This window comes from Athene noctua, chromosome 1 (genome assembly GCF_965140245.1).
Source record: "Athene noctua chromosome 1, bAthNoc1.hap1.1, whole genome shotgun sequence".
Lineage (NCBI taxonomy): Eukaryota > Metazoa > Chordata > Aves > Strigiformes > Strigidae > Athene > Athene noctua.
In genome coordinates this window covers 148141446-148167129 of record NC_134037.1, presented here as the reverse complement: position 1 = coordinate 148167129, position 25684 = coordinate 148141446, and the positions used below count along the sequence as shown (strand labels likewise).

The following is a 25684-nucleotide window of genomic DNA, read 5'->3' as shown; positions in this document are numbered from 1 at the left end:
TGGAGATAGGATCACTTGAAGATAAATTCAGTACCAAGCTACAGCCACTGAGGATGAAGAAAAAAAAAAAAAAAACCATACTGAGATACTTAATCAACCCTCATCAGAAAGATTTCAAACAAAGGAGTGCTCTGTCAATTAGGGAAAAAAAGTAATTAAATGTACCTGAAGAACAAGTTATAACACATACAGCAACACCACACACAAACTCCCATGGCATTCTGGAGGCTGGCCATTAACAGCCAAATTTCCTAACAGGGTGTCAGAAAAATACTTGAGAAGTTTGTGTAGGTGCACGCTAAGACTACGGCTGTACCCTGTAGCGTAGGGCTGACTTGCACATGCTGTATTGGACTTCAGCATTTTCAGCAGTTGCTGATGAAAAGCTGGCTGCTACACAGAGAGAGGTGAGATGCTGAGGGTGGCATGAAATGCCATTTTCTTGCCATCCAGAGAGCAAACTCTCCAGACAGACCTCAGGCAGGATCATGAGGTCTTTTGGGTGCTGCCCACACGAGTGCTGCTAGCCCCCAGTTTTCAGTGTTGCCTTCTGTGCAAAGATAAAGTTCCCTGAGAAGGACTCAGCTGAATTCACTCTATTCACCTTTAACTATTCCTTTGCACCACGTTATTCTTCTTCAGGTTTAGTAAACTGAGCTGGTGCACAGCAGGACCAATGCTGGCACAAGGAATGGGACAGGACCATGCAGCCAGCAGCGCATGTCAGGGATGAGGATCACCTCCTCCTGTGCAACCAAGTGCTAGGTCAGCTCCACGTGCACCATAAACACTCAAGATGCTGCTGCCTCCATAAATTAACTGTCAAATTTGACTACTGCATGGAAGAACATCCAAATGAAATGAGCCTTCTGTCATTTCTTAAGAAATTGTCTTCCTGAGTTTCTTCAGGACTGAGGAAGTATTACAGCAGGATGGGCTACAGATCCATCATTATATGTCCCATCTGTTATATGGGACAGAGAAAGCTGTAGGAATTTTCTTTAACAGCATCCCAAATTCCTGTTTAAGCAGGCAAGATGGCGCTGGGAACCAACTTTCGTGTATACATGTTAAAATAAAAAAATCCCTGAACCATAGGTTCAGCATGTCTGGAGCCTGCCATTTTGCTCTAAGGAAGCAGATCACAGGTTGAGTGAACCCATGAATTTAGTCTTCAACCAATGTCAGAACAGGTAGAAACCCCCAAATAATCAGCCCCTTATGAACCAAATTTTTGGAAAATCAGTCAGATAAAAATTGTCCTTGTTTATTCTGCTGTCACAGAGGTATTAATCTCATGACATAATATATCTATATGGGCAGAAATGGCTGGGTGTATCTTACTGAAGTTGCTTCCTTTACGTAGACACTGCTGCACCACCTGGCTATGCAGGTCACCGTTGCGGTGAAGAGCAAAGCCTTTGTGTCTAGCCAGCTGTGTTCCACCGGCAGAAGACACCCCCAGACCACCAGTCAAACCAATGCTCATGAAGGCAAGAGGCAGGGGATTTACAGTATATGGGGCTGGGCCACCTCTCTGTCTCCTGTTCAGCACTGTTCTTCTCAAAACAGCACACAGCCTGGCTGTGCAAAGGGCTGATGGGGAATATGTAGTTTCTCATCCCCGGAGAAGCATCCCACATAATACATAAGACAGAAGAATGGTGCAGGTCTCATGCCCAAGGATGGACAGCCAAAGCTGCTGTGAGGGACACCTGGGCTGGGTACCTCTCTGACTGGAGGGCTGAGAACGCAGCAAGAGAAAAATTGTGCTGCTGGAGCACTGAGCCTGCTGACCCTGAGGCCACTCACCTTGTGGAGACCGGTAGGGCAGCTGAGGGGCTGGGGCTCCATGCATGGACTGGGGAAGGAGAACACCTGGCTGGAAACCCACTTACCACCAGTGTTCCCTCTCCCCCAACAGCTGCCCCTGCTAACTCTGCTTTTGAAGTCTTCAAGGACATGAGGGATGTACAAAGCTTTAGAGTGGGACAATGTCTAAGTACTGTTCACTGCAGAGTATTTTAGTCCAAGGAGAGCAAATAGGGAATCAATGAGAAGCTAAAGTGTGTGGAGAGAAGACGTTCAAGACAACATCAAAGAAGTTGTATGTGCACAGACTGCAAACAGGCTGACACCATGGTTCTGTATATGCATGCTGCAAATGGGAGTGGAAAACCACTCAGGAGGTATCAAAGAGAAAAGCAGAGTGCTTTGAAATCGAAGTGAAAAAATTGCTCCTAAAAAAAGTAACTGTGAAGAGAGTTCATTTGAACAGAGCAGCATATTCTGAATACAGCCCAGGTCTCCTGGTGCTGTAGAGTCTTGTTAGGGGGGCTGAAAAGCAAGACTGCCCACAGTAAGAACAGCGAGCACACACAGAGCCGGCTGAGCAAGGTCAGGGTCCTACTAGGTGCAAGGATGCATTCCCATCCCCTTCACCTTTGTGAAATGCATCCAAGATGCTTCATACATTTAAAGTCCAGCTTCTCAGGTTATACCCTTGGGTCCACTTTCCAGGATGAAGCCCCAAGGGAAGCCCTGAACATAACCGACTGCAATCAGCTCAACACGCCTGGCTCTGACAGAAACATTTCACAGACAAACCTGCAGACGAGCCAAGTATCACTGCTCCCAGATGGGAAACCAAAGGCAGGGGGAGGTGAATCACAGCTCTGATCCTGCAAGGCCAGTGTCAGCATTCCCAGGATGCGGCCAGGAACGCTGCTGCTCACGCAGATGGCCTTGTTTCGACGTGACAGTCTTTCTGTGGGACCAAGATGGCATTTGCTCTGGGTGCTTTGGCCCTGCTGACACCAATGTAACCTTACACCAACGTGTGACCTGCATGGGGCAAAATTTGCCTGGCTGAGTGGTGTGGCAGAGCACCTCTCTGATACCCATGAACACAAAACCACAGCTGGCTTGACAAGGCCAGCCAGGAAGCACCCTGCTTGGAGCAGGGCAGGGAGAGCATCCTCACATGGATATGCGCTCATGGGCAAAACCCCACCTCAAATCTGTATTTACAAACCAGTGCCCAAACATTAGAGGGTATGTTACGCACCACGGCAGCAGTGAGGAGGCTCTCAGGTGTGACAGTGAGATGGAGTACATGGAGAAGACAGGGATGGGGATGTTGGGAGCCGGGTGCGATGGCTGTGTGGAGAAAAAGCACCCCGAGGTGCCAGTCTGGGATAAATAACTGTGCCAAGGATGTAGCAGCAAGTCTAAGTGGGGAAGCTGTCCCAGAGGACCAGGCAACTGTGGAGACAGAGCTCCCCAGGGCAAACATGCAGGGGTAGAAGACTACCAACCATACAAGGTGGAAGAAGCGAACCCATCTGTGCTACCTGAAAAAGAGAAAGGGCTCCAGCTGGGTCGCTAATGCAGGTCTATACAAGGGGACAGCCCTAGGTCACACAACGCTGAACCCATTCATTTCATCTGTTCAGTGTGCTGGAAGCTGATAGGGAAGAGCACTAGCTCTGAGGCAGAACAGCAGGTCTTACCCTGTTGGCAGTGAAGGGAAAGGAGCAAGTTCCTGAGCACCCAGGGGAGAGGAGACTGCTCTGCACCACAGTCGCAGCTGCTGATGAACAGCTTCTTGTCTCTCCTGAGCGCTCTTGAACTCCTTCATCACTCAAGCAAGAGTACAACTATTTGCCAGATGGAGCAGGAGGCTGTTAGGCAGGGAAGCAGTGCTATTCTACAGAGCAAAACCACACTGGCATCAAGCAAGCAGCAAACTAAAGTTTCCAGACTTCATTTCTGTAAGGAAGTTTCCAGCTCATTAGTTTTCCTTGTTTAACTTTACTGCTGGATGCTGCCAACAGCAAAAAGTGTCAGGTTTTTAAGTAAGTACTTTTTGCCCCTTAAGAACACTTGTTCGTGGCTTCATTCAGGAGTCTGGTCAGTACCCTACTGGCCACCCATCATAGGTAGAGTTCATCTGCTCTCTGCTCCTTAGGTTTCTCTGGCATCGCTAGCCTGATGCAGCAAGGCTGCTGTTAGCAGTGGTCTCTCATGGACTGCAGGAGAGCAGCAGAGCACTCTGCACCCACCCAGTCACAGGGTTTCAGGGCAAGCACAGTTCTGGCTCACCCTGCTCTCAAAGTAAGGTTCAGACACAAGCCTCCCCCAGCTTCTTCAAGACCAGCTTGGGGAACCTCCACCCTCTCCCTTCACCGTGGTTTCAACTTGACAGCTCCTAATAAACCAAACTTTACAAAGCAGCTCCTGGAGAGCTCCTGGAAGCTAATTAATGCTCTAATGAAGAGCCTGACTGCCTTGTTTGCTTGACAGCTCCCATGTCAATCAATCTGTCATAGCCCAGCTTGCAAAAAAGCAGCGAGGATCCCAGCACCCCTGGCGTCTGCTTGGTTATCATTCTCCGGCAACCCTCCCCATCTCTCCCAAGGGAGAGGGGCAGGAAAAACGCAGAGACATGGGGAGGTGGGTGCCCTGCAGGTCGGGATGGGCAGGTCTGTGCCTGAGTATGAAAGCAGTGAGGGAGTGCCTGGGGGGGTTTGCCAAAGCCTCCTGCTTGTGTGAAAGCCCTGCTTTCTCATTCTGCTGTTGCTAGAAGGACTTCCCAGTGCTTAGACCCCAGGCCCTCTCAAAGCTCTGCCAAATCGCCCCCTTGCTTGTGCTGCAGAGGAAAGATAAGTTTGGTAATGCATACGAGAACAATGGCAATTTAATACACCAGCACAAATCTGCTCAAGCCTCCTTGCCAAAAGAGTCCTATCCAGAAGTCCTAGCCTGCCCAGATCCCAGCAGTCCTCATCAAGCACAACGCCGCCAGAGACTGTCTGCTGCCCTTGTCTGAGTCCCACAGTCTGCATGGATGCATGCCACTCCCAGACAGCACCTCCTGTTTCAGCCACTCCATCTCTGAAAATCTGGCAGGGAGAAGCAAGATCCAAGGAGGAGCCAGGAACAGAGGCTGCCTGACAGTCCTCGGGACTCCCCTTAACCCACAGGCATCTATCTACTACCTTCCCTCCTCAGGCAGAACCCAGAGCCCAGGAGCCTAGACACCATTCCCAGTCCATGCTGCATGAGGGGACAGTGCTCAGCCGGCACGAAGAGCTCAGCCTGAATCCAAATGTTTCCAGGGTCACCTGGATTCAAAAGGAATTACCTGCACTTCTGCCTCCCCTGAAACTCAAGAGATCAGCAAGTGCCATGGAGTCACCACACTGGTCCCCTCCAAGGACAGGACCCATCTGTCCTGACTGATCTCTTGCAGATCAGCCCAGTAAAGCTTTCACAGAGGATGCTCTTGTCCACATGGAAAGGGGCAAGTGTGCAAAGCGCAAGGCCACAAAAGTCTCTAGAAGGAAAAGTAGTGGGGAGCCCTCTGGGAAAAGGGATGGTGAGCCCTTGGGGCAAGCTCCAGCTTTCAGGGATGAAAGAAGCAGCATTTCAGAGGCAGGCCATATACTGCAGAAGAAGAGGAGCCCCAAACACAAGAACGTGGGTGGAAAGAATCTCCACCCTGGCACTTGGGGCTCACTCCAAGCTCAGCCTGTTCTCCTCTGCATGGTCTGCTGCCAGCTTAGGCTTCAGGCAAGCAGCTGGTGTGAACTGAGCCGTACTTTTATTGTTCCTCCCTCTCTGCTGCAAACATGAGCTCACTGAGAAACAAAAAAAAGGCAGCTCGCGAGATGTAAGTAAAAAGAAGAGCACTGTGTTGTAAGGACACAAAACAGCCAGAGGCGATCCAGTCAGTCTGGTTTACAGTCCTGCCCAACAGACCCCCACACCAGCCTGGATTTCTGCCCTAGCCTACAGAAGTTAAAACCCAGCACTTACTCACCCTACAACAGTGCAGGTCTCTCTCCTTGCAAAGCACAGATAAGCTACCTGGGTCTGTGTGCCCTACCTGTGTACAACCCTCCCTCTACTTTGCAACCCAAAGTTTGCAGGCTTGCAGTACACTGAGGAGTAGGCCATGAAAGGGAGCTTCAGATCCTACTGCTGCTGCTGGTGAGGTTTCACACACCAGCAAGTGCTGAACATCATGCCCTTGTGATACCTAAATTCTTCATAAGCTCTCACACATACAGCCAGCACACGTTAGAGGGCTTTTCCTCACATTGCCAGTCCTTCTAATGGCTTCGTGCCCAAGGGGTCAGGAACATCATGCTCAAAGGCCAAATCTGGTTCCAGATGCCATGTAAGACATTTGTGCCATCACACTTACAGGCCCTGTGTTTAGAACTGGGTTAATGCTGCCATTGCCCGCCTTATTCATTCCTCCTTCAGGATCTGTGTGTTTCATTTCTCAAACACTGCTCATTTCTTCCTAGGAGTAGGAAAGAACGGGAGTGTTTCAAGCTGCTGACATTTCCTCAACATTACCTGTTGGCCGTGACATAGCCGTAGGTGAAATTACATTGCAGCCACATATGGAATATGTGGAATTCAAAACCAGAGCTGCCACCTCTGCAGCTACCACTCAGCACAGATGACAACTACAAACACTACCCACTGCAAGAGTGCCAAGGAGAGACAGCCTGAGGACTGAAACAGCAAACTGACACACCAGGAAAAGCTCCAGCATCCTGTCCCTTGAGGATGTCGGATTTCACAAAGCAAAGAGATTAATGAAGCAATCAGACAGCCACTACTTTACTTTTCTCACCTGAACACACTTTAAAGGCTGACATATATCGATTGCCAGGTCTGCACCTGGAAACTGTCACATAGAAAGGTCACTCTGACAAACAGGGAATGGGGGTTTAAGAGGAAACTAGAATCCCAACATTAATTTACAATCTGGAAACACATGCTGGCTCAATTTGCCAAAAGACCTCCAGACAAGCCTTCTTTACAGCATCCCTCAGTGGACTGGTAGCAGAGATAGTTCACCCCAAACTCACCAGCATATGGGTCAAGGCAGGAACCCATGACTAGTGGCAAGGGAAAGGAGAAAGCTAGAACTAAGACACCCAACAGCAGCCTGAAGTTATCTCAGATTAAGGTAACTATAGAGACACAGAATTAGACTGACAGCACTCTCAGGTGTTCAATCGTTCAGCATCCTGGATATTAATCTGAAAGCCAGCACCTCCCCTTCATCAGTCTGGGGCTCTAGGATGTTCATTCAGAGACGTCTGAGGAAGGTGCCTCCCACATCATCCTGGACCCTCTCTGGAGATTATCCAGCCAAAAACCCTCTGCAGCTTGCAGAACCAGACAGAACCACAGCAGTCACTGGTACGACCGCCAGCGTTGCATTCGTGGGGAACATCAACCATCCGCTCTCAGAGGCTGCCTGGGACATGGAAACAAAACATAGAGTGCAACCATGGTGCTGGGGATGCTCTGAGGAGTCCCTGTCTTCTCTTCCATCCCACCTTGTGAGCCATAAAACCACGAACATTATGCAGTGCTCACTGGACTGACAACTAAGATTTGTGTAGTAGTAGTCCACTGAGCAGCAGGGAGATAGGGAGAGGTAAAAACCATGGAGGTCAAGATGACTCGTTCTTGTTAAGGCATCACTTGATGGTTACTGCTCCAGTAAAGAAGAACTGGCTGCCAGAGCACAGTTTAAATGTCCTTTAAATGCTCCCCTTGCCACCCTGAGCTGTGACACAGAGGCTCTCTTCTGGAAGCTGTTTCTCTTTCTCTCTCTGTCTCACACACATATGCATGCAGAGAGATGTGCAATGAAGAAGCATATTACTCCAGGGACCATATCCAGTCAACGCTGTTTCCTAGGGAAATAAGCTAAAATGATGAACATCACCCACCTGACCTTGTGAGCAGTAAAACATGTATTACAAGGCAGGATAATCAAGATAAATGGAAAAGATTAACCTGGAGATGAGGGCAAGGAAGGAAAGAGGGAAGAATGATGATGGAGAGCTCATGAGGCACCTGGAGCTCACAGCACCACCTGACTTGTCTAAAGACATGCTAAGGGTTGGGGAAGGTGGAGGGCAGTATGAAGAGTCACTGCGGGGGAAAAACACAAAGCCCAAGCCAGAAGACAGACCCTAGGGAGGAGTCTCTCTGCACAGCAACATGAAGGGAGGACTACCATGCTGTAAGGAGATAAGAGTCTTGAAGGTGCTAAAAGCCTTACTCCAAACATCAACTCCAGCCCTAAGGCTAAGACAGCAATAAACCATTCAGCTCAGCAATGGCCCAGAGTTCCCCTGACCACATAGCTTTGTGCCCTTCCTGTACAATAGAAGGCACCACCAAAATATCAGTGAGAAAGCCTACAGAAGGCACCTAACTCTCTTCACTGGCTGTACAGGGAGCATAAGCACCTTGTAGGTTTTCTGAGTCTCCCTGTCAAGCCAGGTGTCTTCTGCCTCGCTGTTTCACAGTTTGTGCAGGCACCCACGGCCCTGGTGACTTCCAGCTGGAAAGGGCTCAATTTCTGATGGGGATGAAAAGTCAGGCTCTTTGATCACTAGCTGCTTTTGAAGATGCCTCCATCAGAGCGAGAGATGCAGGTAGTTACTAGACAAGAGCTGCAGCACCTCACCTATGGCACATGTGTATGCGCAGGCTTTGGTGGAAGCACATTTCTTTTCCTTGATCCTGTTTTTGCCCCATTCCTCTCCTCTTTTGTCCAGGTTAGTCTGCTCTGAAAGCCAACTCTGTCTCACCAGAACAGCCCACAGACTGGATCAAGCTTCAGTCACCTCACTTCCCAGAAGAAAACCCCATGAACAGCATATGAGGAGCAAAGAGAGGACCCAGTTCCCCAGAGGTGGATAAGGGAGCTCCAGCATATCCACAGCTGAAGAGCCAGGCACTTCCACCTGAGTCACGCACATGCACAAAACGTCAGTCACAACCACGAGAGCAGTCCTCACTCTGGAGGGACCACCGCAGCACTCATACGTACCCCATCCCCATGACGCACCCCCCACCCCTCATGCACTCTTGGCACTCACCCGGCCTCAAGACCCTGATTTCCAGCAGGTTGGAGGTCCTGTCTGCCAACCGCGTCCAGCTGCTGTTGTAGTTCTTCCTCCAGAGCTCAGCCACGCACTGGTACTTGCCAGCCTCGGTGTCGCTCGCCCTGCTGATGCTCAGGCGTACGTTGTTGCTGGACTCGGCCTTCTCGATGGCAGTACGGGTCCGGAAACCCATGTACCTGTCGCCCCACTGGACCCCACCGTCACGCGTGAAGGTGACCAGGTCGTGAAACTCAGTGCTGCCTGCTGGCTGGAAACGCCATGTCACCGACACCGGTACCCACGATGGGTAGTGGGGCTTGATGATGCACTGGAGGTCGAAGGACTCGTTGTAGGTCACCCCAGGGGTGCGGGAGATAGCTGTGACAGCAAAGCCGGCCTCTGCGGAAAGAGAGAAAAGGGCTTTGAGAGACACCTGCCTAACGAGGCCCTGCTGTTAGCATGCAAAAGCTAGAGTGTGGTCATCCAGTCCTCCGCCTGGAATAATCAGCCGCTGGCATTGTACTGGCTCCTCATTTGCAATTGCAAAGCGGCACTATAAGCAGCAGCAAAACCACGCTGAAGTGCCTGTGTGGTAGTAATGCCTGCCTACATGAGCACTGGCTGCAGCGGCAGCAGGATCGTGCTCAACTTCTGCCCAGAGGAGTGAGATCCCCTGAGAGCAAGCAGCCAGCCTCTGCAGGCTGCCAAAGTCCTGTACGGAAATGCAGCAGCGCAGTGGCGAGGGAGCAGCATCATCAGGCAGAGCAGCTACCCAGCATCAGCCTGACTACTCGCAGACCCTGTGATTCACATCCACCTCTCGGGTAGGGGGTCCCCACCCCATCCCCCAACCCAGGTCTGCAGCTGGTTGCTGCAGGTGAAGGAAAGATGAGGAAAGGAGAAGTAGCAGCTTTTGTTCATGCATCAGAGAGGTGGCAGTGGTTACAAAACGCCAGGATGGAGGCAACTGAGAGAGAAGCTGGTTGCTTCTGTTCTTCGCACAGCACAGCTTTTCTTCTCTTCTAGATCACAGCTCCAGGACGGCTTTATGCAGTTATCCTCACATATCCACCACTCCGTAAGCCAGTCAATACATTTTGACTTGTTTACCCCCAGCACTTTGTTTGTTTAGGGGAGTTTAAAACCAGCAGTCTATGAGTAATCTGAAGATAACATACTCCCTGTTGACTTACATTTTGGGTCGGAGTATTTCCATTGCTCATTTGTTCCAAGCTGCAGAGAGAAATATTTTCTTCTCTTCCAGTCCCTTTAGTGCAGCCAGCAGATTTAGCAGGGACACCGTTTTCTTACCGGCAACACCGCCACGAAGCGTTCCCTTCCCGGGACGCTCCGCAGGGTGTCCCACGCCAGCTGGCAGCTCTCCTCCCTCCCCGTGCACTGTGTTGACCATCCAGGCACCTGGCACCCAGCACAGCCGCTGCTGTCAGGGGAGACCCCAGTCAGTAGAAAGAGGAACCTTCTGGATCGGCAAGAAGCTTCAGCCTGCCACTGACTCGAAATTACGGTTCGAGAGACGAGCCAGGAGTGCACCACAACCCGCAGAGCTCCTGCCATGGGCCAGACTGGCCGCAGCACAGACCCCGCTGTATCTGCATCCTTCCAGCAAGTGCCGCTGCAGCCCCCTGGCATCACTGTACTAGAGCTCCAGGATGTGTAATTATGAAGAAAACAGGTCAATCTTTGTGATTAAAGCCTCCTGCAAGATGTTCAGTGATTACCCAGGAGAGGAGAGTGAGACCCAGGTTGTCTCCCGAACAGGACTGCTGCATCTCATCCCCACGTAAGCCTTTACCTTCAGACCCTGCAGCAGTCCTCCTGCCCCAGCAAGTGTGTTATCGGGCCCAGCTCAGAGCACCGCTGAGCCAGCAATAGCCCTAGAAAGCCAACTTAATTTCACTAAGACCAGCTGACTTAATAAAGTTTAATCTTCAGCTGGCCTAGACAAGGAAGTTTCATGAAGGGGCTTCTCTTGACTCCCAGGCGAAAGCCATGTGGTTCTCATGTCCTCAACTCAACCAACACACTGATGGCACTCAGATTAACACATAAAGGCCCTTCTTCCTTCAGGACTTCGCACAAAAGGAGAGAAGCCACATATAAAAGCAGGCAGATTTTCTGCAAGACCTCCCTACCAGAATACAGCAGCCCTCCCCTCACCCCACCTGCCCCCTCCTTCTCCAGCCAGCGAGGGACTGAAGTCCCTGCAGGCACTTGAGATCCTCAGAAGTTCAGGGACAGCTGGTCTCATCTGACAGCACATCTCTCTTCTGGCTGTTGCTTCTGAACCACCCTGTAGACAGATTTATGCGTTTGAACATCATCTGTGCTGGTTCAGCTAAAGAGTTTCTTACCCTGGCAGACTGGCAAACGATTAGACCTTAACTTGAAATGTGAGTGTCACTAAATTTACTGCATTTTTTTTTATTAGCAATTTCTGTAGCCATAAACCTCTCTTGCTCTTTCTTAGCACCTTCCATCTGAGTTTCCCGGAACACTTTGAAACATTACACTCAACAAAAAATATCAGATTCAGCAACAACGAAACAATACTCAATATTTCCTCCAATAATTTTTCATGAGCTACTTCAGCTTTGGTAATTATAGGAGGAGGGCCTAGGAATTTCTTAGGACTTGACAGAACTTGCTCAACAGCCAGCGATTTCTCTGGGACAAGATGCAGAGGAGGAGGGACAACTACCTTTCCATCACATTTTCTAGAACTGATGGGCAAATCCAAGCATCTTAAATTTTAACAAGAGTAAAAGTGATACATTTTAAAATCTAAACACTTTTACAAGTAGCAGAGTAAAGAGAATGGCTGATACATGGACTTACAGCAGGCCAAACACTGCGGAGCTCATGAGGAAGATGCCATTGAAACCAGATGAGAATCTGCCTTTACAAACTAACATTCCTAACCTGTTTCTGGAAGCTATACAGCAAAGATTTCTAGCTCCAGACAGAACCGTCTCTGAAAGAAGGTCTGAAGTAAAGAGGAGGAAAGGAAGAAAAAACTGAGACATTAATCAGCATACAATACAGCTCTGAAGTCTGGTCTCTCACACATCTTGCCAAAGTTAAAGATTAATACTACAGAGAACTAAAAAAAAACCAAACCAAAAATTCTTGGTTTGACCTTTCAATAAAGCTCCCCAATTGTTTACAGCCCTGGTATTCTGCAAATCAGTGGCCTCAGAGGAGCAGTCATCCCTTCTTCATTCTCCTGCACAGTACTCTGTGAACTCATCCAGGACTTAAAACAGCAAAGTCTGAGTGGGACTAAAGTAATTCACAATCTGTGCAAAATCCCTAATTCCCTACCTGCCCTTTCCTAAACTGATGTGGTTTCATTGTGTTTGAAATGGAGGAGCCCTTTGGCAGAGCAGAGTACCAGCTGCAATGATCCCACATCCTAGTTTAACGTTGGACAACACTGTGGCTCCGGGCCAGCAGCTCAGTGCCTCCTTGCAGAGGCAGCGAGGACCATTCCTGACCCATGTCTTCTGCAGGCTTGTGACGCTGTCAGAGATGCTTGCCATTTCTGGTGGTTGAGCCAACAGATGCCCAGCGTCTTGGTCTCTTGGTCTGGCAGGTAGAGGTAAGGTTTACCCAGGAGAGGCAACGAGGCTTCAATGCCCACTGGCTGCTGATGAGGCACCACCACTGCACTGCCCATAGCCCAGCGCCAATGATGGGGGATGTGTCATGGGACTGGCAGCCTTTCTCCTTGGAAGGATGCTGGAAGCACTGCCCCCCTCCTTAGCCACCCCCTGCTTTGCTCCTGCCACAGCCACTCCTCAGACTTTGCCCCCACACACAACGGGGCGTGCAGACATTTTGCATCAACCTACCAGGAGCTGTGGATGGGCTGCTGGGTACCTCCATTTTGCCGGCAAGCAAGGGCAAGAGTGCCGAGAGCAGCCCCAGTTATTTGCAGCTGACCTCCTGGGGGGGCCGGGTGCACAGGGAGCACAGGCCCGTGGCATCCCCGCACCTCAAGTACTCACCCAGAGCAGTGATGGACACCGGGGTGCCTGTGTGCCGCTCCCCAACCATCTGCCACTCCCCATCCAGTGTCCGCGTCCACTCGACCACACGGCACTCGTAGTGGCCCTCGTCCGCCTTGACGCTGTTGAAGATCTCCAGGGTGAAGGAGCCGGGCCGGATCTGTTCCACCTGGATGCCCCCGTAGCTGCTGCGCTCGGCGTATGAGGGGCCCGGCTGCAGGGTGCCCTCCCGATCCAGACGCACAATTTCGCTGCGCCGGTTGAGCTTGTCCACCAGCTGCCAGGTGACGGAGAAGCGGCTTTGGGGCCCGAAGCCCGAGCGCACGTTGCAGCCAAAGCGCAGGCTCTCCCCCTCCAAGACATTGCTTGCGTTGTTGACAATCTCCAAGGAGATGCTGGTCTCTAAGGAGAGAAATGCATATACACAGGGGAGATGATACACACTCGCCACTTCTCAGTCTGCAAGAAGGACGCTGCCGGCCAGAGAGGCTTTCTACCAGGTGCAGGAAACTGCCCACGCATTTGGGTCCAGGCACATCTTAACCTCATGCGTGACCACATCCATAAACAGCTTGTGGGCAGCGAGCTGCTCCTGGTGACTTGCACACTCAAAGCAGGTGTAGGCCAAAGCTGGGAGAAATCTCTCCGCCTACAGCTCACGAGACATTGCCGCGTCTTCTGGTTGCAGGTCCGGGATGGGATCTCAGCAAAACTTGGAATTTGTGTTGCTACAACATGGACTGCATGCAACTGGCTCTGCCAAAAAAAGCTTCCAGCTCCCTGGCTTTTTAATTCACGTCATCCTGACCACCATCTTGCCACGTCCATTCCTACAACAGCTTTTGGCTCTCTCAAACTCCCATTGCTAGTGACACTAAAGGTAGCTATCAGTGTTTGGCAACAAAAAAACCTGGTATCCTGAGCTTCCCAGAGATGTAAGGCTTTATTGCTGTTCTTTTCAGAGATACCGAGTGCTGGTTACTCTTGTTGTCTTCCGTTGGAGTTATGGACAATTAGCAGCCTTTAAAAATCATCAAAATTGTTCCTAAAGCTGGTGATTTATCAAATGGCAAGAATGAAATCTGTCTGAAAGGTGGCTGTGCCTAGAAGTACATTTTAGACATTTGTCCAGTGCAAGATTTCTAGCTTGAGTAATTTTGAAGGCCAAACAAATGAGATCAAATATTGGTAGGAGAGAAAAGGAATAGAATTTCTTTTGGAGAAATGAGGAGGGGGAAAAAAAGCTAGAGGAAAGGGCTGCATTTCCCTACAAACCTAAGAGATAGGAGACAAATATCGCACAAAATCCTTTTGCAGCTACCCTCTGCTTGGTCAAAGCTCACCGCCAAGGCAGCCTGGGCAACACATGCATGGTTTTTCATGCCACAGCTACCTGAGTTTCAGAGGGAAAAACGAGGAATGAGTCAGTGGACCCTCTCCTCTCACCCTGGTATTTCTGTATTTATCGCATTTGTCTGACAAACACAAAACGCACTCAGGCAAGCCTCTGGCAGGGTTGTTTTCACCAGGGTTGGCTGACACACAGTGACCATGAGGGGGCTCCACGCTGAAGAACAAACTGGGGCTGGAGGAGCACACAAACCCTGGTTTCTCCCAGTACAGCTGTCTTGCAAGATAACACGCTCTGAACGGCCTGCAGAAACCTAGCAGCTCTTAGGATAAACCAAGACCAAGTCAGTCTCCCCATTACGCCCACTGAGTGCTTTAAGAGCACCCAGCTTCCTGAAGAGCAAAGTGAGAAGTGTGAGGAGCAAGTCAGAGGCTGTCACACACATCTTCAGCTTAAGGCCAAAACTGCCAGCCTGGGGACATGACCAAGGTGGGAGCCTGTCTCCCCACCTACAAGCCTCACACATATCCCTCCTTCTCTATCATCCCCTTCCCATCAAAAAACCCCAAACTTGCCAGATGACATTTCAAGTCTCCACAGCATGCAAACCCAGCCTCTTCCCCACCTCTGAAGCCTGGGCACATCACGGTCTCACCAGGTAGCTGCCTAGCAGACCCATGGTCCCAGGAGGGGATTGGCAAGTCTCTACTTACTGAGTGGCAGGACACTGATGGGGATGTTCTTTGGCCGTTTGCTCTCCTTATCGATGAAGTCCCCTGTCACAGTCTTCTCCCGCTCAGTCACCCGGCAGTTGTACTTGCCACTGTCCTCAAGGCGGAGGCGGTAGATCTTCAGCACAAAAACATTGTCGCTTTCTTTGGCTACCTTGAGCTGGCCCAGGGCCTCGCGCTGGGCAAACTCGTTGTTGAGCACTGGCACAGCATTAGGTCCCAGGCTGGCAATAAGGGAGCTGTTGAAGGCCCAGGAGATGGAGAAGTAGCGGTCAGGGACATTCTGCGCCTCCAGGATGCACCGAAACTCCACTGGCTCACCCACGATGTACGTCCGTTTCTCTGTCTCCAGCCGGACACTGAACTCCTTATCTGGGGAGAGACACACCAACTCAGGTCAGCATGGCAAAGCCCATCAGGAAGCCAGCACTCCTTGTGCAAGGTATCTACAACTTCCTACTCCCCACACAGCCAGCATCCCTTGGACACATACATCCACAGGTGGAGGGGTCAGGGGCTTGCTTTTGCTGTGAGAGCCCAGATCGGCTGTACTGCTGAAGAGGCAGCTTGCTGTCCAGCATGCAAGAACTGCAAGGCTTCCCCAGTCATAACCCTTTCCTCCAGCCTTTACTCCTGGGAGCAGCTCTGCTGCAGCACCAGTATCCAGTGGCACTGCAGAATGTGACCTGAAGCCTAGTCCTACTGACACTCTGCTCAGATGGGGTTAAGAGGCAGGGCCTTTGGGGGTATCAGAGAGAAGAAAGAGCTCAGTTGGGTCTTTAGATCCTTAGCAGGAACCTGTGCTTAGGGTTGGAACGGGGATTTTGACTTGCAAATGGACCTTGGGCAATACAGAGGTGCTTGCTGTAAGTTTTAGTTTTATTTTCTGCCGTGTCACTCCTATCTCCTCACTTTGCAAAATTCTCATTGCCTGTAGTAGCACCAAGTGCTTAAGATGTATGTTTTAGCTCCTGTGTCAGCCCCAAATCGCTGACCATGTCAGGAGACAGGGCCCGCCACCCTTGCTGCTCCAGTGTCCCCTGACTGCTCTTTGGTGACATTTGTCCTGCCTACAGGACCTCCTTTGCCCTGCTTCACTCCACTAGCAGCCTCCCAGGTGGGCACAGGGCAAAGCAAGGAGACAAGCCCCAGCCACCTAACAAGGCACAGCCCTGTTTTCCACCTCCTCCCACCACCCAGCCGAGTGAGAAAAGGCCAGAGGAGACACTGACCGGTGGCTTGCACGTTGACGATGGCGCCCTGGGAACGTTTGCGGGTCATGGCATACCAAGACTTGTCTGGGTCCTGGATCCACTCCGCTGCCTCGCAGTAAAACTCGCCCTGATCAGATGGGTGAAGGTTGTAGATGGTGAGCTTTGAGGTGGTCTCCCCAACTTTGTCCAAGCGAACGTCCCCTGTGGCCTGCCGCTGGGCGTAGGCGCTGCCAGCCCGCAGGACGAAGTCACGGCTGAGGGAGATGACCTCCACGGGCGCCTCACTGCCTCGCTGCCGGTACCAGGCGATGGAGACGTGGCTGTGCTGGGCTGTGCTCTTGGACACCTCGCACTTCAGCTCCAGGGAGTCACGCTCCACTTTGTTCAATGTCTGTGGGACTGCCGTCACTCGCAGCGAGTCGGGGATCACTGCAGCAAAGGGGGACGGGGAAATACAGCCCAAGAGTTAGCAACACCGAAATGCCCTGTCAGCTCACATCTAGCCCCCAAAAAGAGGAGAATCATCCCCAAAGCCCTGGACTGGGAAAGACCATGACCTGCAGCACCTACTCCAATAATGTGCTTAAACTCCTGCTTAACGGACCCAGCTACTACAAGGGTTTTCCATCACACTGCAGAGCAGCACAGTTTAATACATCCACTTCCCATCAAGGCATTTCATCACAGACAGCCTCCCCTTCATCGTGTGCCCCCCAGCATGTTTTGTGGCACCCCTCCTGGCCACATCCTTCAGCTACTTCTTAGCCCTGCACCATGGTCTTTGCCCCTCAGTCCCCATTGGGGCCAAGCTAAACATATTTAGTTCCTTTAATCTTCCCTCATAAAAAAGTCAGGAGATCCAATTCCCTTCTCCTTTGTTTATATCCTTTCAGGTTTTAATGACCCCCCCAGGCCAAACGAAGGGGTTTCTGCATTTGGAGGGAAGTGGCTCCTCTGAGGGCAGAAATGCAATTGCATCATGCCCAGCGCCTGCTCTGGGGACACAGCCCCGTCAAGGCACTTGGTAATAAAACTGCTGGCTACTTTTCCAGTTGATTAACCAGAGGAAAGGAAGTACAGCCACTAAAATCAGGATGAAAATAACAACTGCAGCCTCCCCAACCTTGCTTGATTTTAGCAAGCATCTTAATTTTAGCAAGAGGCTCTACCACCAGAAGATAAGACTTTTAAAAAGAAGCCTTTCTAGACTTCATTGTCTCAAGAAACATCACATGGACAGAAGAATGTAAATGTTCTCCCCAGCTCTGCAGACAAGGCAGCACCAGTGAGCCTGTAAATGCCCACAGTTTCATTGCACACCGGTGGAATATAATTAACATATCTCAGTTGAGTTTCATTGACAGCACTGGAAGGTTTGACAAAATTAGCGGAGCTGCTGAAAGCTGCATCTGTTTTGTTCAGGCACGGCTACAGAAAGCAATGAGCTGCACTGAAGACAACCGCTGGCATTATTTCTGGCAGAAAAGTCAGAGCAGAAGAGGGGAAAGGATAAAAAGTCACAAGACAAAATAAATGAGAGGGAAATCCTCCTGTGTCCAGACCAGATCAGGGCATTCGCTTTTACCGCAAGTTCACTACCCAGGGAATTTACTGCCCCCGACAGGGAAAGTACCTGGTAAGGCCATTTACATCGCAGGGCCATTGCCCCCATCCCTGCACTCACATCTCCTCCTCCCTCCCTTCTGCTCATCTTCCTCACCAGGGCTCCCATCCCCTTCCCACGGGCAATAGCCTCTGACAGACCATGGCCAGGAGCCCACCTCACTTCACTTTTCCCTCTTCTCCCCTTTCTCTCCGACTCCCAAATCAGCAGTGACAGCAGCAACTAACCTTGCTGGTTCATGCTGCCTACACGATGAGATTTAAATATCTCATCTCAAACCTTTACGAATAATTTCCAGAGCCACACAGCTCCTTTCTCTTTGCCCTCCAGCCATGGGCTCTTGTAACTTTTCTTATGTTATTTAAATAAATTAAACCTGATCACCATCTTGCTGGAGTTACTTCTCCTGCTGAGCTGCTTCAAAGGCAGAGCTCCCTGGTACACCAGCCTCTGAATGACAGCTTATGGGGTGAAAGTGGTTATCCATGAAGTGGTCATCCTCCTTCCCCCAATTTGAGAGCCCTGTGCACCCCACCAGGTGCCTGTGTGCCCTCCCAGCCCTGCTCAGCAGCACAGCCGCTTGCTGGATATGGGCAAAGCAGTGCCCTGCTTACCCTGGGAGCCTGCCTGGCTCTGCCGGGTGAGTACAGGGCAGGCGCTTGGCTTGCCATACGTGGAGCTGCCCGCTCCCTGGAAGTAATGCCGGGAAGCCTGTCCAACAGCTGGGCCTCAAACTAGCACTTGCCATGCCATTCCCCAAGCAGGTTAGAGGCTGGCGGAGGCACCATTTCACCAACTAGAACCATGACTTCATATTTCTAGGTCATAACCTGGCTGGAAGGTTAGCATCTTCTACACCATGTGGGCAAGTCATTGCAAAATGCATTCCTGAAGAAAAACCAGGAGGCTGCAGCATGCTGTTAAAGGCCGTAATCTAATTGTGGTAGCACCTGAGATGTTGTGCTGCATTCCTCCTGCTCTTTTGGTTAACAAAGCCAACCAAGATCCTCCCTGTTAGAGGAATTAATAAGACCTTTTGAACTGCATGCAGCCTTGAGGCCATTATCTTAAATCAGCCTGGCATGGACACACATTCAGTCAGTGTCACCTTCATAATCAGGAGGACTAGAGACCCACTTGCTAAATGAAAGCCCAGTTTCCAAAGGATCAGACATTGGGAGGGACAGGCAAAAGCCCTGAGCTGGCCAGGCCAGCGGGAAGGCTCTCTGCTTTGCACCGCTGCTCTCGCACTTGGCCAGTGATGCACAAACAACTTTTTTAGTTACACTGCAAGATGCACCTCGGGTACTACATTTGGGGAGAGGAGAAGCAGGTAGGAGAAAGTGGAAAACACCATTCTCAAGAGTCAGCCAAACGTGGCAGCGTGTCACAGCTCATTTCAAAAGCCCAACGAGCATTTCATTCTGAGTGCTGTGGAGCACTGGGACTCCTGCAGTGGGGCCACAGGTCTCCTGGGGCTCACACACACCCCCAATGCACAGACCCCGCTGGCCTGTGCCAACAAGAGGGCTACAGGCACAGCTTAGCCCATCAGGCTAGAGCAGATCAGGCCTGGAAGTCACGGAGAGAAAAGCAAGCAGGGAATGCCATGAAGGCACTCGCCAGGGCACTACACCACACGTGGCGAGGTGCATTATCAGAAGAGAAGTTCCTCCCAAGCTGGTTGCCCTGCTAAGAGACTTCAAAGACATCAGTTTGCGTATCAGGACATGAGTAGCTCACTGCATGGCACTCATCCAGGAGCCCTGGCTCTGCTGCCAGCCATCACGCCGCCAAGCTGCCCGCACTCATCCCGCAGCTGCCTGCCACGGGAAGCGCCAGGGTTTCCGGGGGCACTCTGCAAGCTGAGCTCCACTTGAAAGCAAGGGTAAGCTTAGATGAGAGTCATCACTGTTTGAAGGGGAGCGGGGCCACACCTGAATCAGAGCCAAGAGGGGTGCTGCAGGACATCTCCTCTTGCCCACTCTTTCTCACCCAGTTCCTGCCTGTTTCTCCCCTCTTTCCAACATGCCATCCAGGCAGCCTGCCTTGCACTTCCCCCAGCATCCAGCCTTGCTTCCTCCTTGGTCCCCAACACAGGTCCATCCCTGCAGCTGTCATGAACTCCCAGAGGTGTCTGCACAGCTCCCCCCTCTCCAGCATCAAGGTTAGGTTTGGCAGTGAGTGGCTGGGCAGGGAGATAAGCGACTGAAAAACACTTCCTGGGAGCAAACCCACTGCACTACCACCATCCCTGAGCCAGTCTGCTGAGCCTGGCCTCTGCTGACAGCACTGAGCTTGTACTTACAACGCTGAAAAAGAGCAAGAAATACAGCATTTCCCATTAGTCCCCAAGCCACAGGTTACTGCAGAGGGCACTGGGACAGGTACTCGGTGGTGGGCAGGCTGCTAAGCACAGATTGCTCACAACCCCCTTCCAAGTTTTGAAAGCTCCTGAAATATTGAATGTAAATATTGCCACTAGAGGGTGTCAGGGACCCAGCTAGGAGTCCCAGGGCCCTGCTGACAGGAGGAAGGGGAGGAGGAGGAGGCGGAGGGGGGGAGCCCGAGGATGGTCCCCTCTTGCCAGTGTGGTGCCCATGGGCAACCGTCCTCAGGAAGCCTGCACACACAGCTCCAGTCAACCCACCCCAAATCACACACCTCAATAATGCCCAATCAGTGAGCATTCCATGAGCTAATTAAGGCTAACTTTAGGACAAGGAACTGGCTTACAGTCTCCCAGAAAACAAGTGGGGAACAGAGAATGGAGTTCCTGGGTCTGGACTTGGTTCATATCTCAACACGCTTTCCTCTGAGCCCCAGGACCAGCTGTTTCCAGCAGCTCCCGGTGCCATCCTGAAATCTGCCCACACAGACAAAGATGACCCAGGCATCTCCCTTTTTCCCAGGCTGGCTCTGGTTCATCCTTGGGTATCCAAATACGCAACCACCTCCAAGGGGTAGGCTATCAAAGCTTTTATGTGCCGGACACAAACCAGACAGCTACCAACATTTCATCTACTCCCAGGCAAGACAGCAAACCTGCCTTGAGATTTTGCTTCCTTGTTAAGAGATGCAGGAGGATTGTCAGGCTGGGAGCCAGAGGCTCCCTAGCTTGAGCTGGTAAAACAACACTGTGAAAATCACTTAGCACCATGGCAGCCTTACACTGAAGGCTCTTCAGGAGTAAAACAACTTACACAGGCTACCCAGCACAGTGGGACATTCTCAGGGCCACTGCAGGACAAGCAAAACCCACCAATATCTTCTTTCCTTGGATTTCGTTATACCAATTTTACCCACTGATACACTTTAGAGGCAGCCTATGGTGGTATCCTGTACTCCCAGCTTCCCACTTCAGACTACCTGGACAGAGCTAAGTGTGCCAAGTGTGAATTATTTAAGAACAAATACACGTACTCCCTACTCCTAGGGAGCTGTTTCTGGCTAAGAAATACCACTCTGGATTTTGCAGGGAATTAGTGTGAGAGTTATGTTTCCATCTGCCCCGCAACATCTTGCTGCCCTGCAGGGATCCCAGCTCAGTGCCACAAACCTCCTTCCCCAAGCCCTCTGGTTGTGTGTGCAAGACAGAAACAAGCTGCTCAAGAGGAACCACAATGCCAGTGCCACCAGTCCAGAGGTGAGGACTGGCAGGCACTGAAGAGCACCATGAAGGGCACTGTGGGTGAGGTGTGCAGACACAGTGTTTTGCTACTACCCTCTTCAACCTGCCAACCCTCATGCAGCCACCCATGCCATCCCAGGGAAGGAGGGATCCCAGGATCTGGTTCCCATCAGAACAACCCTTATACCACAGAAACAGCTGGAAGGGACCTGTCCTTCCTCAGCCACTGCAAGCTCTCACGGAACCAAGCTCCTTATATCCCTCCCCCACAACACTATTGATTTCCATTCCTTACAGGACCCAAATACGCGTGCATGCATGTGGCAGGAGCAAGGGGGTGGTGATAAGGCAGGAAAGATATCTAGATTAGCAATGTAATCCTCTCAAGACCTCATACCTGGCAATTAGCTGTACATGCTGATCTGTACCTGCTGCAGCACACCAGACACCTCTCCTCCCCGTCAATCAAAAGCTCACGTAATGCCTTCAGCACAGAGAAAAATACATGTTGTGTTATGCTGCAAAACTGGAAACCCTCCAATGTCACCTTTGCAAGTGGACAAAACCAAGCAGATCATGTCCTTGGTAGTGTCCTTTGCTTGCCTTACTGTAAATCCTGACTAGAAACTCAAAGGCAGGCTGGGGCAGGCAGAGGAAAGCTTTGTTCCTATTGTTGCCTCTTGTGAGTTTCCCCCACTGCCCAAGGTCCTACCTGAGACCAGAATTTGAGGAGACAAACCTACCATCCCAGGATGTACTTTTACTGTGACTGAGGGTGTGGAGTCTCCACATAAAATGTATAGCAACAGGCTTCTTGTACCGCAGGGAAAACATAAAGCAAATGTTAATAACCTGGTTGGTTTGGGGATTACTTTCCTTCAGTAAAGCCCCATCTGCACTGAGAAACAAGGATGGTTAAAGACAGGTTTAAACGAAAGGCAGCTAAAAGACTACTACTTGTTTAACTTTTAAAAAGAGGTCATACACTTCTCTGAATTAGTGAATTCACTTCAAGCTCCTGAAGGGATAAGCAGAACTTGCACTATGGTCTAAAGAAAAGCAGTCAGAATATACTTTTAGTCCTTGTGCAAATATTTAAGCCTTATTTTAAATGAGGACTTGAACTATGAAGTCACTTTCAGTTGCTGCACAATCAAGAAATGCATAGTGAAGCACTAAAGTTGCTTTCAATTGTATCACTGCAGCATACTGTGGTAAGAGCAGGAAAATAAAAATAAAATGTAATAAAGTAACATAACACATTCCCAGTTTGCACACTTGCAGCTTTTTAAAAGAGCAGTTTGTTACCAATTCTGCTGCTGGCAGAAAGCAAGAGGGGAGCCAAAGAGTTAAGTAAAACGGCATGGCAGTTGTTTCACAGCAGTAATAATAAATCCTCTGATTACAATGGTATCCTTGTTGGTATATTAATGATTGGCTGGAACGATTATGCCGATAGAAATTCATCTCCCAAAACAACTGGGTGAGTTCAAGCAGCCAGTGAGAAAGGGCACATGAAAAACCAGAAGTAACTAATGTAGAAGAAAGGGGAAAAGCGAATCAGACAGAAGACACAAAAATTAGAAATTAGGTCAGCTTTCCGACTCAGGGCCTGAACTTCTCCTTGCTTGCTGCGGGCTCCGTTAGTCACGCACCCAGCCTGCGCCACACGCCCGTGGGAGGCCGTCACCATGCTCCCTCCCAGGCAGTGGCTGAGGATCACGCTGCACACTCTGCTCCTGCTCCACAGGGTGCCCTGCGAGAGGAGCTTCCCCCAGCTGCACGGGACCCCTAGCCAGATGGCGCGGTCGCAAGCCAGTGTGCCCACCCGGGGCATGCGGGGCAGCAATGCTCTCCCACAGCTTCCCAAGCCCCACATGAACCCACAGGGGTTGGCAGTAGGTGCCCCGTGGCCCTACCAGCAACTCCTTCCCTGTGTGCTCAGGCTGGGCATGCAAGAGGAACAGATGAGCTGGGCCCCAGCTCCGGCATGTCCTTGATGGACCCAGGGGAGCTACAGCTTTCCCAGCTGCTCATGAGTGCTTCAGCTCCAGGAACAAAGACAGTCACACTCCCTTTGTCCCCTGGGCTTTACTCCGAGGCTCCAGCCCTGCCAGCACAGTACTGTTCAGAGCAGCTCTCTGAGCCTTCTTCCACTGGCAAACGGTAGATGCTTTTCCAAAATTGCTGGTCCCCTTCCCTCAACCGCTTCAGATGCAGTGTGGTGGGTGCAAGGAACACATTCACAGCTGCTGCCCCTGTTTCACTGTGCCCCATCACCCCTCTGCCCTCAGCTAAAGCTGCTTCGGGGAGCAGGGGAAGGCAGGCTCCCGCTAACAAGCCTATCTCCTTCTCCTCCCATCCCAAAGCACCCCAAGGAGCATCTGCTTATTAGGACGGCTAATTTAGGTGGAGAAGTTTAAGTGACCTCATTAAAAGAAGAAACTGAAAGAGGAGAAACCAGAAAGAGGTAATAAAGGGACAAGGCAGCACCCAGCAGGGAGAATCATCATTTGTTCATTAAGCAAAAATTAGCTGGAGCATTGGTGGAGTGAACCCTGACGACAAGCAGCCTGAGGGGCAGAGACACTGGGGACACTGAGGTGCCCAAAGAGCAGGGTGAGCTGGCTGTGTGGCAGGGGCAGAGCACAGGCCTCGGGTCTGCCTCCATCTCCCAGCCCCAGCAAGGAGGAAAACCTTTACTCCCTCGCACACACACCTGTGTGTTTTTGCAATCCTGATCTGCACGGCAGATGCTCTCTGTGAGGAGGAGCAAGCAAACCAGCCTGCAAGTAAAAGAGGGTATGAGGTGCTGGCAGAGATGACATTCAAAGGGACAGGTGTTTCCCCTTCCCAGCAAAGGGAACACTCGTGCTTCATGACAGCCTGGATGTCCCCGCTCTACTACCCAGCACCTGACAAGATATGGTTCCTCAGTGAGCTCTGTATTTGAGCACCGTGGTTGCAGTGCACCGCATTCAGCAGGCTGGCACTCCAAGCAGACCCGGACGAGCTTCAGGCATGCTGCGGCACTGCCCTGCTCCTGCAGCTCTGCTGTGGGGGATGCTCGCATGCTGGCCTCTGCCTGGTGCGTCTCTGGCTGCAGGACCTCCCTGTGCCACAGCTGCATTGCTCAGTGACACCTGGCCAGGCTACCAGCCCAGCCCAGCACCCCACCAACCCCCTCCGAAACAGAGCCTGGGGGAGACATCCAGGAGGGCAGCAGTGGGCTGCAGACCTCCACGCACCACATCCACCACTCACCTGTGGAGACAATCACCTCCGGCAGCAAGCTAAGGCGAGGCAGCTCACAAATCTCTCTTTCTCTGTCTCCCTCTCTCACCTTTGCGAGGCTTCAGCGCTCCAGCTAATCCCAAACGCCACCAGCAAACTACCACAGTTTAAAGCAAGCCTAAGCCACTGCAAACACGAGGGCAGAGCACATCAATAGGCACCTCTTCCACCGAGGGTTAAGCTGACACATTTTACTTAAACAGCACTTGTGAGCTAAGAGCTTGGACGTGGGAATTTGCTGTGGCTTAAATCAGCACAGGGCGACCTGCTAAGCCACAGCCTCCTGGAGCCCACAGGACAGCCAAAGAAAGCAAAAAAAAAATCCCAACCCAGCAAACACGGAGCGGAGGAGCTGATGCAGCCTGGGCTCCTCTGGCTGTGCATGCAATGCTCCCTTAATGTTTTACACCTCTGAAGCTGCAGTTAAGAAATCATATAAATGGGAAACTTAGAAAATTCTCTTTTCTACAATTTTTTAAAAGCCTTATTTCATTCAACCTAACTCACTTAAGCAGGCAGGCAATACAAACAACTGAACAGGAAGAGTCGCATAGTATCGTTTCAAAACAATCAAAACACATCTCAGGCCATACTCCCCCTGGACTATAATTATGTTTGTGGTGCTTTATAGTCAGGTGAATTGTCCTTCTCAAAAATCAATTTTCAAGGAGGATTCTCCTCTACTTCAACTATACAAGTAAGACCAGGAGCAACACTGGAGATAAGAGCTGCTTTCAGAGATTAGTGCCCTTGCTTCAAGAGCTCGGCAGAGATTACACAGGAGGTCAAGGCATGCACACGAGAGCTGTTTTTCCTTCATTTATAAGATAATGAAGGTTTTGAGACCTTGCAAGCACAGTTCTCCCATCTGCCTTCGG

At 50.9% G+C, this 25684-nt stretch overlaps 1 protein-coding gene across 2 annotated transcripts in view; it reads right to left on the bottom strand.

Annotated features, from left to right (window-relative positions):
- The window catches only part of IGSF3 (immunoglobulin superfamily member 3), a 98007-nt gene that overhangs the window by 19188 nt on the left and 53135 nt on the right, over positions 1-25684 (bottom strand). The window contains exons 3-6 of one of the 2 annotated variants that reach the window (XM_074900619.1): positions 16276-16686; positions 15026-15415; positions 12962-13363; positions 8928-9332 (exon numbers count right to left, since the gene is read on the bottom strand). In XM_074900619.1, the coding sequence (XP_074756720.1) occupies positions 8928-9332; positions 12962-13363; positions 15026-15415; positions 16276-16686 (1608 nt within the window). The remainder of the gene's footprint in view (positions 1-8927; positions 9333-12961; positions 13364-15025; positions 15416-16275; positions 16687-25684) is intronic. The other variant, XM_074900629.1, reaches the window with a different exon arrangement.